Raw genomic sequence first — 11,247 nt, 5'->3', positions numbered from 1 at the left:
ACAGAAACAGTATTGCTCTAAAAGTCAAAGATACTAAAAATGTAAGAGAGCCACCTCAGGAATGTACAATCTCTCTGCTGCGGAGATTTGTGCCCTGTCCTCTGCGCCAGTATCCCTCCCACGGAGGCTGACCGCAGCGAGTCTAATGTCACCGAGTTGCACAGAGCAGCTTTCAGCTCTGTGTATTAGATTTTCTCCCTTGTTCGTATGATTACTCTTGCTGTTACTGCCTGCGGAGCTCCCTCGGTCCCGGCAGCAGCAGCCACCACAGATCAGCTACCGACACTGAGCAGCCGCTTCACATGGAACGGGCAGGACTAAACGAGGGCTCTGCCACTGCTACCACTGGTGACCTGGAGTCAGAACAGCTACTGAAGAATCTAACATAGATAAAGCTTTTACAAAAGAAGCCTCAAGACAAAAAAGTTGTTCAGACGGATTCCAAGCATCTTAGCTTTCAGGAAAAAGCAGACTTAAGCACAGCATGGAGTTACAGCACAAGGAAGGCGGTGGGGCAGGGGAGGTGCTTTACAACAGCATGCCAGGGATGGATCTTGGAGCGGCACTTTCATCCCGTCCTTAGAGGAGAAGCCTGACCAGAGCTACTGAAGTTGTAGCTTCTGAAGACCATCATTTGAAGCCTAATTTCCCGTCCCCCCCATCTATTTCCTCTCCTTAAAAGATGTCTCTGCACATCTCCCTGGGGAATAGTCTTGAGGGGCTCAGTAAGTCACAACTGGATGGATGTTTTGATGAACTACCCAAACAAACCATCCTGAAACTTCTCAGGAAAGCACTCCAGGGAGCAAGTCCAGTTTGCACAGCTCACAGAAGTTGGTGCTCCATCTAGTTCACACGTGAAGCAAAATGACACATGACATCCCAAAAGTAATTAAAACACAGAGGGTTAAAGACTCATAACCCTATTTCCCCCTCTCGCTGTTACTTGGAGAAGTCAAAGGGGCAAAACCGAAAGGCAACAGCAGTTAACTCTGGCTAGATGTCCTAAAGGCAGTTTGAACAGGAGCACAAACAGAGGTGCCTATCGTGGGAGCAGGATTCATTTGAACATAGCATGCGCATAAGTAGGGAGCTAGGCAGAAGTAGTCCAGGAAGGACACATTCAATCCAGTTCACATTCTCCTCTCTATATATTACACACAGAATTTACCCCTTTAATTCCATATTGCCTGGTGGTGGCAAGTCTTCACCACTAGCATAAGCAATAAAGATAGGTGGAGAAAGGGAGAGTGAGACAAGAGGGAAGGCATTAGGCCTGAGAAGAAAAGGGTTTGTTCTCACATAAAAATGGTTCACTCTTTGCTTCGCTTCCACAGTGAGGACTGCTAGATACATAAACCAAAGTTTTCTTCAGTACATACAAGCATACATCGAGAAGGTACCTACAACCATAGCACACAGCACACAGTAGCACAAGTTTAGAATGACTTAGTAAGTTCAAACAAGACAAGCTTTTACTTGGAGGGGAAAGTATCAATATTTTCATCTTGAATGCAGTTGCTTTGGGAGGGGAGGGAGCTGGCTCAAAATCCAAGACCAGATACTCATCCTGTCTGCAGCTAGAGCAGACAGAGGGTATCAGCCTTTTGCTTACGAAGTACAATTCCATACTCCTTCTGACACAACAGGAGTGAAATCTTTATCTTTGAACATCCCTACCAGCAGCGTACCTTCTGAACCAAAGATCAGTAGGCAAGAAGAGAATGGGGGACATCAAGAATGAGTTTTTGACTTAGACAGTCATCGCTCCCAAGTTCCACTTCTGAACTGATTTTCAAGGCCTTACGTTCTCCTCCTACATTCTAGCTTCATCAGGTTTTTTTGTTTTCTAAAAAGTACATTCTCCTCTCCTCTGATTAGATCTACCTTGGTAACAAGCAAACAGAACCTCTTCTTAGGGTGACAAGGTGCATTAGAAGCCCTCAGATCACAAGCAAGGACTCCTCGCTTCAGCCCAGCTAAACTGAAGACCAGGTCTGCCAAGGCTTTCCCAGTTAATGAGCAACATCCCACAGAAGTTCACCAGCCCATGCTAATGGAATCATCGTCACTCCTATGCTTGGAAATAACATCCTCTTTTCCAGATATACAGAACCAAAATGAGAATAGCTTCATCAAAGCAAAAGCTAAAGCAAAACAAAAGCATTTGGTTGGAAGGGAGTGAGCTGGGGAAAACTGGATTCCCCTTTTCCATGCAAGTTGAACACTGCTGGAACAGCAGGCAGGGTAACAGATAACCCGTCTCTCACTTGCTGGAACAGCAGGCAGGGTAACAGACAACCCATGTCTCACTTGCTGCTGCATTAAAGTCTTTCTGTATCTTTAGCTTCGACATAGAATCCCATGTCTTCATAACTGAGGACCTCCTACCAGAAAGGCAGGCAGATCATCAGCTTCACAGTTAAGAATACAGGAATCTTATCACTGTAATACATACAGGAGTACTCATTCCCCTGGATAACTAAGGCCTCCTGTACCTGAAATCAGTTATGAATTACTTCAGGGTCCAGGTGGAAGTCCTTGGAAACAGCAAATTACAATGGCAGAAAAGCCATAACCTTTACTACGACTACAGATCTGCAACACGTTATGGAATGCACCCAAAATGGCGTATGTGTGTATATATAAATTTTGTATATAGACATTGTACTGTTTCATTCTTTTTAATACATATACAAGTACCTATACATATATACATATTTACAATTTACACAGCCAGTAGATGTATGCATATTGTACATATACACACAAACGCCTAGAATACACATGCACACACACAAACACACACTCTTTAAAATAAACTCCACATCCCAGGTAACAAAGTCCTGCCATAGTCCAAAGAAGAGCAGCACCAAGTGGTGGGGGGCTCAATATACCAGCTTCAAGACTGCTTAGAACAAACACTAGCGATTATGGAATTTTTTACACTTGGGAAATTAAAGAATGGATGGCATAAGCTTCAGCCCAGCTCCAAAGAACCTTTGTGCAAACCTCCCAGCTACACTCCAGCAATTCTCCCTGTTCCACACCGTGCCCTTCTCAGCTGAACGGGGTCCATCAGTGCTGATCTGCTGCCCTTCGCTATTCCGGCTGGCTGGCTCATACCCTGTACGATGGCATAGCCAACAGGCCTACCATAGTACTATGGCAGTCACCAACGTCTGCATTTTTTTCACCAAAAAATAGAGGCATGGCTGGGGTTCAACACAAAAGCACTGATGAGACTTGTCCTGTCACTACTTTTCTAGCAGCCCATGGAACAGTGAAAGGGGACTTTTTCATTTAATAGTTTAAAATATTTTTGGTTCCTTCTCCTTGTTCAGACCTTCACTGTCAGGAGTTGCAGGAGGTCCTCCATCTCCGCAAGGAAGGCAGTACAGCCCAAATGGGTCAGCAAGCGCTTTTCCCTGCAGTCAGACCAGCCTTCTCCAGCAAAGGCCTTTACAAGGGCCACTGGACTCCCTAACGTACTGAGACTGAGCATTGTAGGCTGAGGAAGCCAAACATAATTGCAGCCCCTTAGTTTTACTGGGTCAAAGATAGGACTGAGATGCAATGGCGGGCATGCAAAGCATTATCAGGGCTTTACGACAGCACCCACTTTATTCAACCTGTAAGAGGAGCACCAGCATCTCTCCTGGAGCACAGGGATCCAGCACAGATGGGTCAGATAAATGAGTGATAGGAAGGGCTCGTCTTCAGCACCATATGGGACATTCCTTCAGCTCCTATCAGGGACTGGTAACACTTGAGAGTGCCACACATTCCATCCACACATGGAAAGGAGGGGTAACACCTGCTGGAAACATAAGAATTTCTGTCTAGTACCTCAAAATCAAGAATGCCCTCTCCTCCTGGAAAATTGTGGCAGCAATACAAATGGCAAGATGATCCATATTACAGTGAGAGATGGGGGCTAGCTTTCTTAGTTCTGTCATTTGTTAATCTGCTAACCGTCTGCCCAATCAGGCAGAGTGGAAATTGTGCCCTTGGCCAGCAGTACAAAGTTCATGTATAAAATTGCTGTGTCAAATTTATAGGGAGCGTTAAGTATCTTTACAACTTCACTTCAAACCCACTGCTCCAAATGCAAATTAATTGTCCACAGTTTTGTCTACTTACTTGCCTAAGACTGAAAAAATATATTTGTTATGAAGGACTCTGTTTTATTGCTATTGTTGGTTTGCACTGTGTGGTTCCGTCTTTACCATTTCAAATCCAGACTCTTTGGGGATAAAATATTGTTTTTCTATTGATTTTTTCCAATTTCTTAAAATTGTATAAAAATAAAGGATTTCCACAAATGTGGGCTAAAGGTAACCAATAATACTTCTATGCTTAGGATCAGCTGTTGGAAATGTGGTTGATAGCCACAAGACCACAAATAAACCTCTAGTGATTCTTTAGTTTAACATTTAAAAGACATGAAAACTTCTGCTTATAAAATTGACCCCATACAGAATGGAACAGCTAAACTAACAGCTGTTTATTATTACTTTTTAAAATAATGGTCCTAAATTTAAAAATAAAATCAAGTACTTCCTTTTATGATTTTCACATTATAAAACTGCACCATTCAAAATCTGTGGCCAGGGAAACCCCTTTGCAGTAAGACAGTTTCTTTTAATAGTCATCGAGGGTGTTTTCCAGGAAAACATTCCTAACATCCAGTATGGAAGCCAGCTCCAAAATGTGCTTTTGGAGGTGAGGGTTCTCCACCGTTTCATCTCTTGGCAGCTGAGGATAAGATTCGGGATAATTTCGAGTCTCCTGCTAGATGACAGTGAAAACAAAAAGAATCAGACATTCGTTTATTTTTATACCCTTTACGAAGAAGATTGCAAAAGGCCAATCTCACCTAAGAGGTATCCTGATCTGTTTAGCATGCCACATAAAGAGAAAACGTTCTAGCATTTCCAGTTTTCTCTTCCCCTTGACTCAGAGATGGTCAGAGTGGCAATGCAAATGCCCATTCATCTAAGACGGTTAATAATATGTTCACAGAAGCCTTGCAAAAACAAAGAAACCAACAAAAAAAAAGACAAAAAGACTTCACATATACTTACCTACTAGGCTGGAGTTCATTTCTTGAAATTACAGACATGTAAGCATCTCCCCTGGGAGATTCATCTCATCCTAAAACAAATACCTAAGACACTGGGGCAAATCTATTCCCAGTAACAGAAGATCTGCTTCTTTTCCCTGGTACTGAAGCAGCCTGGGTTGTTCACTTTGGCTTGGAAACCTACTAGGTGGCTGCAGTCAGACAAGGTCAATACTGCACCTCTCTGTGCTTTGACTTCCATTTTTTTCTGTAACGTTTAGAATGGAGCAGGCAGTTTATATGCCAGTGCTCACATACATACAATGGTGTCGATTCAGAAGCAGACTTCACTGTTGGCCCAGCATTAACCAACAGGGAGGGACAATACCATCTTCCTGTTTAGCTTATTCATTTACACTTCAAAGACCTTTCAAAATCCATTCACACTAGAATACATTCCAGCAATAACATTCCACTCCTCCCCATTTCCTCTTATATTCTTGTTCTACACCTTTTTAGTTGTGTAGGAATAATAATCTTGAATTATTAAGAGGAATTTTTCTAGCAGACAAGGCTGTTCAGAGTGACATAAATGAGTAAGAGTGTGTCTGCTATTTACGTAGAGGAATAAGGCTTCAGCAAGTCAAAGGCTTCATGCCTTTGGAGAGATACAAAGGCACAGATTCAATACAAGCTGGAGGCATTAGCATGTGAGCATCAGTTATCTTTCTGAAGTCACAGTGCTACGCTCAGACCTAAGACCCTTCCATCCTGAGGCAGTGCAGTTCTGTATGCACTGGATTGTCCTTCTCACAAAGGGATGGATATCCCTGCATACCCGGAAAATTTTGTGCATCCTCATAGTAGCCGAACAGAAGATAAATCTTGTTAGAAGCAAGCGAAGAAATTCATCCCCAAAAAATTGAAGAAAGGACTGATCTGTAAAGAAGGCAAAGAAAACTCAGTTAGAAAGGCTTAAAAAAAAAAAAAAAGAAAAAAAAGAAAAGAAAAGAAAAGAGAAAAAAAAGGAGACTTGGGGGAAACCACTACGAATACTTGTGCATTCCCCTTATTCAATACTCTGTCCCTTGGAAAGGCTGAGCAAGAAAAAACAGCATCTGCTAAATAGCATGCTAAGGTTCAGTTGTGCATCTTTAGGCACGTACCTATGGATCGGGAGTGGGTCAGCAGCTGGGCAATATCTCGGTTGATTTTTCTAAGGTAATCTTGACACTTCTCCCACAATCCTCTGCGCATGCTTGATAATCCAGAGACAAATAGGAATGCCATTAAAGGATTGTTCAGAAAGAGTGTGAAGAGGCTACCCCGCTGAGACTGATCTAAAAAAAAATAATAAATCAATAGACAAAGAGATACATTTGGCACATGAAACAGAAAAGCCGTCTCTGCCACAGAATGAAGTCGCTCACCCACTAAATTCTGTAACAGAGGAACTACTCCTTTGTGTTAGTTATATCTTCCCTCCTCTTGTGGCAGATCTGTTCTCAAGATGATGCAATGACTAGCAATAAGGGCTTACTGGAGATGTGCATTAACACCAAGAGAAAGGAGATTTTTCTCATGAATTGTGGGAGGCCTATATCTTCACTTTGAGCACATAACTTGAACACAAAAGTCATAACTGAAACAACCGACAGGATTTATAATCAGTATCTCCTGAAGAGAAACATTAAACATGGGCATTCTCATTCTGTCCAAAAAAACAGGCAGTTGAACCCATACACCCTCCCCCCCAAAGTCCACATAGTTGCCCTTTTATTGGGCATCACAATATCCTAAAGCCCATTTACTCCATGTAGTTCAACATGATACACAGAGGTCCAAGTGTCATCTCAATCAATTGGGAAATCAAAAAGAAAGGTGATGCAAATAAGATCATGTGCCCAAACAGTAAGGCCACTTCCTCCTCAGCAAGGATTACTGACTTGTTTTGATGCATTTCCTTTTTTTCCAGGCCCCTGGCAAGCAGCACGTGTGCTGCAATGCCGTACTGATGCAGGGCTCGGTCTCTGCGTGGTGCTCCAGCGCACGGTGTAGCACCCCCTCAGAACTACAGCAAGACTTTCCTGACTGGCCCATCAACACAATATAAGCGTCCAGTATTTTCTAAAATTAGTTCTATTTTTCTAAGTTTCTGTTTAAACAGGATTCATTATTACAGTACTTATTTCTACTTAAGTTTTAGCTAAAGAACAGGAATAGTTTCAAAACGAATGAGAACCTTCCCCTTCTCGCACATTCTCTCATGACGCTTGCCTAACATCACTCTGTGTGGCTTAAGCTACATCTTTGTACTTGTCCTTGTGATGGATAACAACCTTAACACAGCAAATTCCAATGAGAAAGTCTGGAATGATTTATATTTTATAGTAGTCACAAGGACTGAAGAACGTAACGTTTCATTGCCTGCTCCTGCTAGAAACACACCTTCTGAGGGCGTACAAAGCCAATGCTTTTTCTTAACTTACCCTCCAAAATCCAAACAAGATCTGAGAAGATTTTGCTCTACACCTGGCATTTAAAAGCTGATACCTTAACTGACTCTGCTCACTTTCTGGGACTAATAAAGCTACTCAAAGTGCGAATCATCATCATCCCAGCACTGGGCTGGCAATTTTCTGAGTATCCGTGTTTGCCTCCTGGCACTTGTTGAAGCTACCTGTAGAAATACCATCGTTAAATTATTTGCCATAAACAGTAACTAAACTACTTCAGGGAACGTTAACCTGATCTAGGGATTACATAGTGACAAACATCTATCTTTTCCTGAACAATCGAAGTTATAGTTGTTTGGAATAGATACATGATGCAACTGCAATTTCTTAGGAAATACAATACCACACATACCTTGTAATGCTTTTGGATATGCTGTTGGAGACAGCAAGCACACCAATGGTTGTCCAAATAAGTTTGTGAAATTCTGTAACAGATAAGAATTTTGAAGTATTGATTGTCATTTTGCTTGCTTTTGAATATTCAGCAGGTTAAGGGTACAAACAAAGACTAGTAACAACAGAGAACACGCTAATGCCCGTCACACAGTTCAGAATCGGCAGTAAGGCTGATGACTTACTCATAGATTACAGCGCAGAAGGACTAAAACCCATTACTTTTTAAAGGAATTATAATTCTCTCACTTCACTGCTACTCATAGCAGACAATAATTTCATGGAAATACGGCTTTCAATAGTAATACATTACTTGAAAAAATCACGTTTTGCAATAAAAAGGAAAGCCATCGGCTTTCAGGTCAAAATAGATCTAGCATCTTTCCTCAGTACCAACTGAACTATCCAGTCAAAGTGATTTATTTCCCCTTTTCTTTCTAGCAGGAGGAACTATTTATGATGAAAAAGAAAAACCCAGTGGAGAAAAGTTTTAAACTAAGTTTCCCTTAAAGCAAGTATGCCATAACCTTAACATCTGCCGTACTGAACCCTCATTTTACAATACTTGTTTCATGCACCTTCCACCAGCACCTTAAATATTGCCAAAGTGTTCTGTTGCAGAAGACTTTCTCCAGAAACCTCAAACGATGCCTTTGTCCAGTTTCACCAACATTTACCTGATAATAGCTCTACTATGTATCTATCTGGTAGGTATACTGATTGGCAATAATTATCACCAAGAAAAAAAGTAATTTCATTTACACAACCTCATTAGCTGTCATTTGTCTCACCAAAACAGCCTGCTTAAAACCGAAGGCTTGCAAAGCCACAGAAACTGGAAGTGATCATGTCTGCATCCTGTCCGAGCACACATTCAAACCACGCAGCCAGAGCACACGAGTGCAACATGCATTTCTGCGCATTAGAGTCTTAAAATTGGCAGGTTGCGAATGTAAGGTATACATTACCAGAAGTATTTGCTTGTGTAGAATCATCAAAAAGCTCATTTTTTAATTCCTTCTGGCTTCTGTTTAATTCAAATGGAACTTTTCCTTCTGGGCAGTATATTTCAATTTAATCAGTTTCCCTGAATTAATTTAATCTAAGTCTGCTAACTGCTAAAGACAGTAATCTAGTCTAATCAAAACAAAACATTTCCCATATGTGACAGAGTGCTGACTAGTCCCTAAAAACCCTTCTATTTCATTAGAAGCCCAAGGGAGATTTATAATGGTAGATACTACGGTTTGGTCTCTAATGAAGAAACAAAGACTATTGCCATGAAGACAGTAACTGCAGGCCAAGCCAGTAATTAGTAAAACTGTACTACAGACCAATATTTAAAACTCCAGGAGTCATCACCTCAGACATCGCCAGTTTGAACTGGATACACACTGGCAGGTTACACGTCCTCAAGTAACGCGTATGCTTAGCGTTCGTGAGCAGATCCCCAGGTTGAATTCTATCTTGTATCACCAGTTAAGAGACCAAAGCAGACTTTCCACACACTCCGTCGGCAAAAATGACAATGCAATTAAACACTGCCTCAGCTACAAGGCAAAACCAAGGGTCACTGCTGTACCTCAGGGAAGGCGTTACTCACTGACAGTATCTGAGCTCATTTTGGACTCTGTCCCGGCAGAGGTTAAGTCAGCATAGCTAGAAGTCCTGCAAAGGGGAGAAACTACAGGGTTTAACGCAGAATGCGCTCTTTGGACACAGCTGCTCATGCCAGTCGCTACATCTAAACTATAGACGCAGGAGGATCAGACTCGAGCTTCCAGGCACCTGTCTCAGCTCCTGCCCAGACACCACTGCCTCCCGTAGCCCAGATGAGCACCAGGACTCGCTCCCCACCGCCTCCGCTCCCCATTGCCAGGGAAAAGGCTGTGGGCGTACGTGCAACAACAGGACAGGAGCCCAGTACGGCCACGGCTGGGAGTGGAGGAGCACCAGGTGCAGCAGGAAAACCTGCCCTGCACGCTGGGTGTTGGTGGCAGCTCTGGATAAGGAATGCCCTACCTTTCAGTGCATGGACAACTCCAAAAAGGGTGAAATACATTTTTGTTTCAAAATCGACTGTTTTTTCACTTCAGGATTCAAGTTTTCCAACAGAAGTATTGCTGCTTTTTAAAATGTGTGTCATATACAACTCTTTCCAAAAAAGAACTACCTGTCATCTTCAAAAGAAGTCACTTCACACGTAAGCTTTACTAAGCTGAACATTTTATACCACATCGCTGACAGAGGCCTTGCATTCTTACTGGCTGGAGTTTTTGGTTTGTTTTGGTTTTTTTAAGACTTTGCTTTTGACCATAATCTTAGACAACCACAGCTACACGAAGATATTGATTTAAAAATATTATTTCATCCACATATACGGTGGTAACCTTCAAAAACACAGCCATCTATATTTAAATGGAAGTGTTAAAAAAAATAAATCATAGCTTTAAGTAGGTATGCTTGATTTGCAGTTATCTTCCACTTTCAGCTAAATATACAGGGGAGGAAGCTGCTTAAGTGCCGTTGATTTGACAAAGTGGCAAGACCCTTCCTGGGAGGACTTACTTTCGGCCATCACCACTTAAGCCCTCCAGAGAGAGGGAGGGGATGGGAATGCATGCAGGAGAGCAGAAATGGGCTGTAGAAGATGTGTGAGCAGTTCCTGTTACTGCCAGTATTGCCAGCAGTGACATTTAAATGTCAGGATAGCTCCTGTCCTGTCAGAAAGGATCAGAGCAGCCACGTGGAAAAAAGCCAGTGGACTGACTTCAACTTCTCACACAGCTGCACAGAACATCTTTGTTTGTAGCCAGTGCTTGAGCCTACAGAGCATCTGCCAACACACCCAGCGCAGTCTCAGGACAGCACTACGAGGGTATTCTGGCGACAAGGAACCAAGCATGTAAGCACGCACAGAACGACCACAGACAGGAACTTACAGGGGCTAGAAACACCGAGATGGAGAGCTCTGCCATCTACCTTCAGTTGAAAACAAAGCAAAACACCCAAACCCCTCCCCACACATCTACACACCCAGGTTCAATGGAAACAGATTGTGAAGGTGAAGGTGAGTTCTCAAATGCTGAATATATATTTTTTAAGTAGGAGTCCGTGCTCCTCCCCCTCCGCCCCCCAGCTTTATTCTCTTGTGAAATTCCTCACAATTGTGCCCACATGCTTCTGATCTGGGTCAGAGCTCCTTGCAGCCACTTCCATAATCCCGTCCTGAAATACTTCCGAAACTCCCATTTCTGTGCTCCTTACAAACAG

The 11,247-nt window shown here is 42.5% G+C and overlaps 1 protein-coding gene across 11 annotated transcripts in view; it reads right to left on the bottom strand.

Moving 5' to 3' along the window:
* Window positions 1–2,400: 2,400 nt before the first annotated feature.
* SCAI (suppressor of cancer cell invasion) overlaps window positions 2,401–11,247 on the bottom strand; it is a 44,882-nt gene continuing 36,035 nt past the window's right edge. For 7 of the 11 annotated variants that reach the window (XM_054220363.1, XM_054220364.1, XM_054220367.1 and 4 more), the window contains 4 exons: window positions 7,934–8,006; window positions 6,232–6,405; window positions 5,904–6,004; window positions 2,402–4,794 (listed from right to left, as the gene is read on the bottom strand). In XM_054220363.1, coding sequence (XP_054076338.1) covers window positions 4,645–4,794; window positions 5,904–6,004; window positions 6,232–6,405; window positions 7,934–8,006 — 498 coding nt within the window. In that variant the 3' untranslated portion in view covers window positions 2,402–4,644. Of the gene's footprint in view, window positions 4,795–5,903; window positions 6,005–6,231; window positions 6,406–7,933; window positions 8,007–11,247 lie in introns of all 11 variants that reach the window. The other 4 variants (XM_054220362.1, XM_054220369.1, XM_054220358.1 and 1 more) reach the window with 2 other exon arrangements.

Source organism: Rissa tridactyla, chromosome 14 (assembly GCF_028500815.1).
Source record: "Rissa tridactyla isolate bRisTri1 chromosome 14, bRisTri1.patW.cur.20221130, whole genome shotgun sequence".
Taxonomy (NCBI): domain Eukaryota; kingdom Metazoa; phylum Chordata; class Aves; order Charadriiformes; family Laridae; genus Rissa; species Rissa tridactyla.
The sequence above is the reverse complement of the archived record's forward strand: the minus strand, read 5'-3'. Positions and strand labels throughout refer to the sequence as shown.